This window comes from Muntiacus reevesi, chromosome X, assembly GCF_963930625.1.
Source record: "Muntiacus reevesi chromosome X, mMunRee1.1, whole genome shotgun sequence".
Lineage (NCBI taxonomy): Eukaryota > Metazoa > Chordata > Mammalia > Artiodactyla > Cervidae > Muntiacus > Muntiacus reevesi.
The window spans coordinates 63,423,417-63,429,535 of NC_089271.1; the positions used below are offsets into that span (position 1 = coordinate 63,423,417).

General features: G+C 53.9%; 1 protein-coding gene across 1 annotated transcript; it reads right to left on the reverse strand.

Moving 5' to 3' along the window:
- Positions 1–496: 496 nt before the first annotated feature.
- Positions 497–4,043, reverse strand: LOC136153922 (uncharacterized protein CXorf49 homolog). The gene is made up of 5 exons (XM_065916062.1): positions 2,751–4,043; positions 1,963–2,119; positions 1,420–1,496; positions 1,099–1,144; positions 497–537 (listed from the first exon to the last, which is right to left on the reverse strand). The coding sequence occupies exons 1-5, from the start codon at positions 4,041–4,043 to the stop codon at positions 497–499; spliced, it is 1,614 nt and encodes a 537-aa protein (XP_065772134.1).
- Between the last annotated feature and the right edge of the window lie 2,076 nt (positions 4,044–6,119).

The following is a 6,119-nucleotide window of genomic DNA, read 5'->3' on the forward strand; positions in this document are numbered from 1 at the left end:
GGATGTGCCAATGTGGCCAGTCAAGGCCCTCAGTAAACCCAGACTGGGGGCACTCCGTTGCCCTGATGGCCTGGATGGTAGAAGAGGCTGACCGAGAGACCCCACCACAGGATGCCAGAGGTACTGCTCTGCAACAGGCTATGATACGGAGTTGCTCCTCACCAGGCCTTGCCCCACCACTCCCCCAACCCCTACCCCCCAGAGAAAGGGCAGTACAAAGAACATGAGAAGTCCTTTAATCAAAAACTGCTGTGACACTGGGCTGAGAGGGGACAAAACAAGGGGCAGAGGATGCCCTGGTGGAGGCAGAACGAGAGGCAGCAAGCTTGGCCACAGCTCGCCAGCCCCGGAGGTAACAGCTGCTCCTCTTGCAGGAAGATACTGGACTCAACCTGTAAGACAGCAGAGTCAGGGAAGAGCCTCAAGCCGGGGCAGCCCACAGCCCTGCTCAACAGCCAGAATTGTGGGAAGGGGTATGCAGTGTGTAACACTCACTTCAAACGATCTGGAACTTGTCAGCCAGGTACCGCATGGAGGCTGCAACAGGGAGAGGCATAAACAGGTGCTCCAGACAGACGGACATAGAAGCCTGTGCGCCTGTCCCGGTGGGGAACCACCTAGCCCTGCAACCTGAAACGCACATACCTCCAGCCCCAATGCAAGGAGCTCTGGGCCTGATCACTCCCTGCCAACGGAATTTAATGTGGAGCCATTTCCTAAAAGGAAACAAAATGTGCCAGCAGCTCTCAAGCTTGGGGCCACGCACAAACCATTCAAAAACTGTCTCGTAAACAATCCAGCAAGACTCTTAGAGGCCACACCAGATCAACAAGGCATCTCTAAAGTCCTATCAGAAGGAGGTCTCTAGGACTTCCTGGCTGGCAGAGTGTGCACACAGTCCACGCAGTACTTTGCTACTTGTCCACATCCGCAGCTGAATATGCACCGCACGCTCCAGCGACAGGCTTGATAGGTTCTCCTCCCCACAGGAACGCTGATCCCTACGAGGCCCTCGGCACCTGCAGCCCACCCCACCCCAAGGGACCACCCCGATTCTGCACTAAGAACCCGCTGCTCTCTGTCCCTGGTTCCTCATACCAAGTTGCTCCTTAAGGTCGTCTATTTCTCTCTGTAGCACCAGACACTAGGCCAGCAGACACAGGAGGAAGAGAAATGGTTAGTATACACCCGCCTCCCCTCTCCTCCTCCTCTCCTCTCCCCCGGGCCCTCCATCCCAAACCAGGTGTCTAGACTGGCAAGGGAAAGACTTTCCTCAGGGGAAAGGAGGTGGGCTCCCTCCCTGGGGTGTAGGACGGGGATGGGATGGGGGTGGGGGGCCCACAAATATCAGTTGCACTTGGACTCAGATCCCACCATGGGGTTTGGGTTTGCATTTCCAGGAGCCAGAAGAAGCATTACCCGAGGACAGCCCTGCCTTCCGGGTGGCTGCTGCTGCCTTTTCCGTCTTGGGGGATGGTCAGTTGGTTCCCGGTCACCTGAGAGGGAAAGGACACACAATCCAGCTTCCCAGGTTCCCAGTGAGGTGCAAAGTGCCAAGCCAGGTCTAACGTGAGGTGAGGCAGTACCACCCTCTGCTAGCAGCAAGCGTCCCCTGCTCCGCCCGGCAGGCAGCACAAACCTTCTCTCTGGACCTGCCCCTCCTACACCTCAGGGACAGCCATTTCACCTCAATGGTTGCCAAAGGCTGTTGTTCTGGGTTCGAACCTCCCAGAGTGGCAGCCACAGCCAGCACCTGGGAGAGCAATGTGGGCGAACAGCACTTCACAGAAAAGGCTATTAGCCTACAGCCTACGCCCAGAGTTGACACCCTTTTTCCCATGGGTGAAGCGTCCTGAGAGCAAGGCTGAGCCCCCAGAAGAGAGAGAGAGAGAGAGTCAGAGACAGAGGTTTCTGCCCTCACCCCTGGCCACCTCCCCCCATATCAAAACCCAGGACACTCACCTGAGGGGCCAGGCCCTCTGGGCATGACTTCTCCCTTGTTCATGGCCACGGGCTCTGAGTTTCCTGAATACTGTGTGCCTCTGATGATGAGATTGGTGCTACTGGGTTCTCCATGATGCACCCATGGACAAGATGACCATGGCCTGTCAGTGGTCAGCTAGAAAGACAGATTTCTCACTGATCTGAAGTGTGTGTGTGCACGTGCACGCGTGTGTGTACCAGTGCATTTATATGTCTATGCCTGTGTGTGGGAGAGCTCATGTGATTCAAGACGGAGCTGAGGCAGGGAATTGGAAAGAGAATTGAAAGGCTGATCTCTTTAGCACATTCTCTGTCCGTCAGCCCCAGGTCAGCAGGTAGAGCTGAGCTGGGGACAGCACTGTCTCACTGAGAAACCTGGGGTCCCTGCAAGGAAGGTTTGGGGAAGACCTAGCAAGTAGGATTCAGGAAAGTGATGCGACTAAACACTGAAGCTCTGTGAAGCTTTTAAGGGGTCCCCGCAAATCAATTCAGCTACCAGCTCTCCCGTCCACTCCAGCCCCAGCCTCGTGGAGGAGGCTGGAAACAGGCCAAGGGTGGAAAACCGAGCCCAGCACACCCAAAGTGCTACCTTAACGTTTGTCCCTAGTAAAAGGACCCCAATCTGGCATCCTGATGACCCAGTGACTGAGGGTCACCCAATGACAACCCCTGAGGGATGGAGAGAAGGAGCAAGGGGTGAAGACCTGTGTTGTGGGGAGGGTGGGAGGGGGAAGAGTGAGGAGAGAGGAGGGGCCTGGCCTACTCACTTGGCCCTTTGGGAATGGGTCTCTATTTGGATCGTTGTCTTCTCCCGACACCGCCATTGCTGCCACCGACTCCCGGGCCCGCCTAGCCACGGGTTTCTTCCCAGCACGGGTGTGCTTGGACTCTTCAGCTCCCCAAGGGACCAAGGCCTCCTTCTTGGACCTCCGGAGCAGCGGGATGCCAGAAATTGGGGAGAAGGTGGCCGGTTGCAGGGGAGTGGCCGAGATTCTTTGCCCCCAGGAAGGGAAGATTCTCCCCACGGCAGGTTTGGAGACGCCCCCAAGGGACTTCTTCTCCTGGACCCCCTTCCTTCTAGGAGTGGGCCGCGGCAGGCTGCCTGTAGTGGCAGCTGCAGGAGCTGATGCTACTGCCACTCCCGGGTAGCTGGACAGGCTGCCCCCCTTCCCCCAGAGCACGCTCTGCATTTTTCTAGGGGGAGAGGTGTCCTCCTGCCCTGCATCGCCCTGCCTGCCCTGCCTTTCCACAACCGAAATTAATCCTCGCGGAATCGAGGATAGGCAAGAGTCTGGCACATTAAGGAGATTCTCCCTGCCTTGGACATGCAAGCGTCTGGGTGTGTTCCCAGGATCTTCGGGGCTGTTGAGCTTGGCCTGGCCTCCGTCTTTGGGATAAATGCTCACCCTCATCCGCTCTATCTTACTGAATTCATCGGAGGACTCGGGGTCGGACAGCAGCCCGGCTGTGCTTTCTGACGGAGGCCACTGGCAATTCACAGCCACGTTCAACCTACTCTTAGTGCCTTTCTTAGGGTTCCCCCAGGCCCGGCCTGCCTTGGGCCCGCCGACCCGGAGAGGGCCAGCCTCAGCCTGTGCGGCCTCCCCACACCTCTGGGCGGCACCGCCTCGACTGCGGGGTCGCGCCTCGAGGTCCCGCAAGGCAGACACTTCGCCGACCGCGTAGCTCTCCTGGGACAGGTATCTGCGGGTGCCCAGCACGTCGTTCAGGTCGGCCAGCTGCTGCAGGATGGCCGCCACTGACTCGTCAGCCAGCTGCAGGGCGTCCCCCTGGTCGTCGGCCAGGGAGCCAGGCCGGCGTTCGCGGCCCTGCAGCACCGGCGCTCCCGCTTCCAGCACCTCCCGCTCTGACTCGAAGCCCTCAGGGTCTGGGAAGCCATTCCCGCCCTCACCTTCGCCGCTTCGTGGTGCCCCAGGCTCTGGGCTGGGGCCGGGTCCCCGCGGGGCTATGGAGCCGGCCTCAAGGCCGCTGGTCTGCTCCCCGCACTCTGAGCCGAAACCCGCTCCCGAAACAGACACCTCATCATCTGGGGAGCTCATGTCGCGATCTGGGTGGCCGCCGGATCAGGGGCGGCGACCATTTATCAACCGGGTCGCGGTGGCGGCGGTCAGGGCAGGTGTGGCGGGCGGCGTCTGGAGCTCGCCGTCAAGCATGCTGGAGATGGCCGCAAATGACGCGAGGTTTTCAGCGCGCCAGCCCTGCCGCCTCCTCATTGGTCCGGTTCCTGCCAACCAGCACGCGCCTTGTTTGGCCGTCCCCTCGAGGTGTAACCAATGGGGTCGAGGGCCTCCTCTGGCTTGCTGCCAAGTCCAAGGGCCGTCCGGGCAGTTGGCGAGTTGGCGGGTGAATGTGACGCTGCGAGTATACCTCTGTCAAGCCTCTCGTCCCACCTCCTCCAAGTGCTTAACGATTCCGAGAGTGGGAGAGTTTAGCGGCAAACCTCTGTGGCGGTGGTGCAAGAAATCCATTTGGGAGGTAATTTCGCAGAATCTGTGAAAAGCAACTTATACAGCAGAGACCCCGTGCCCGGCACTCTTCTAAGTGCTGTATGTAAGTAGTAGTGGTTCTTTGTGACGCTCCCAGGACTCTAGTACTAATGATTAGCAGCCTAAGGCTCAGCCACTGACCCACGGTCATTTGGCCCATGGGGATCAGTGGTAGAATTGAAGCCAAGCAATCTGACTCCAGAGTCCCTGCTTTGATTCAAAGATCTAAAAAAGGTATGTTTTCCCCTCTATCAGGAAGTCCACTGCCTGACATATCTTCTAAAAGTGAGGGTTTACTGCTAAGATCTCTATTTTACTCCATTGATCTATTTGTTAATATGGCAGTAACACACAGTTTTCATTAGTGTAGCTTTGTAATGTTTTGAAATCAGGAAGTTGGAGTTCTCTACTTTTTCTTTGTCCAAGTTGTTTTCCCTATTAAGGATCTCTTTAGATTCTACTTAAATTTTAGGATGAGTTTTTCTATTTCTGTAAAGCATGCTATTGGGATTATGACAGAGTTTGCATTGGATCTGTAGATCACTCTGGGTAGTGTGTTAGAAGAACAGATTCAGTGGAGTGTGTGTGTCTGTGTGTGTGTGTGTGTAAAAGAATTGACTCATTCAATTATAGCGGCTGGTAAGTCCCAAAATCTAGGGGGTGAGGTGGCTAGCTGGAGACTGAGAAGAGCCAGTGGTTTAGCTCTAGTCCAGGTTAGAAGGCCTAAGAACCAAACCAATAGAGTTGATATTTCAGTTTGGGTCTAAAGGCAGGAAAAGAAGCTGATGTCCCAGGTCCAAAGGCTTTCACGCAGGAGGACTTCTCTTGCATGAGGAAAGTTTGCTTTTTTGTTTAATCAGACTATCAACTGATTAGGTAAAACCCACCCACTTTATCAGGGGGAAATCTGTCTTATCCATTTGACTGATTTAAATGTTAATATGGAAAAGCACACTACGGAAACAGCCAGAATAATATTTGACTAAATATCTAGGCACTCTGTGTACCAGTCAAGCTGACACATAAAATTAACCACCTCAGATACCCTGGACTTTCTCCATCTAGTTGTGTCCTCTTCGATTTCTTTCATCAGTGTTTTATAATTTTCTATGTATAGGCCTTTTGTTTCGTTAAGTAGATATACTCCTAAGTATTTTATTCTTTGTGTTGCAATGGTGAATGGCATTGCTTCCTTAATATCTCCTCCTGGTTTCTGTTTGTTAGTGCATAGGAATGCAAGGGATTTCTGTGTGTTAATTTTACATCCTCTACCTTTACTCTATTCATTGATTAGCTCTAGTAATTTTCTGGTAGCGTCTTTAGGGTTTTCTATGTAGAGGATCATGTCATCTGCAAACAGTGAGAGTTTCACTTCTTTTCCTATCTGGATTCCTTTTTATTTCTTTTTCTGCTCTGATTGCTGTGGCCAACACTTCCAAAACTATGTTGAATAGTAGTGGTGAGAGTGGGCACCCTTGTCTTGTTCCTGATTTTAGGGGAAATGCTTTCAATTTTTCACCATTGAGGATACTGTTTGCTGAGGGTTTGTCATATATAGCTTTTATTATGTTGAGGTATGTTCCTTCTATGCCTGCTTTCTGGAGAGTTTTTATCATAAATGGATGTTGA

Excerpts from the sequence above, each read along its gene's own strand:
- LOC136153922 (XM_065916062.1), bottom strand. The coding sequence starts at position 4,043 with ATGAGCTCCCCAGATGATGAGGTGTCTGTTTCGGGAGCGGGTTTCGGC. Across the intron at positions 2,120-2,750 it reads ACCCATTCCCAAAGGGCCAA|CTGACCACTGACAGGCCATG; the intron begins GTGAGTAGGCCA and ends CTGTCTTTCTAG. Across the intron at positions 1,497-1,962 it reads CAGAGGGCCTGGCCCCTCAG|GTGACCGGGAACCAACTGAC; the intron begins GTGAGTGTCCTG and ends TTTCCCTCTCAG.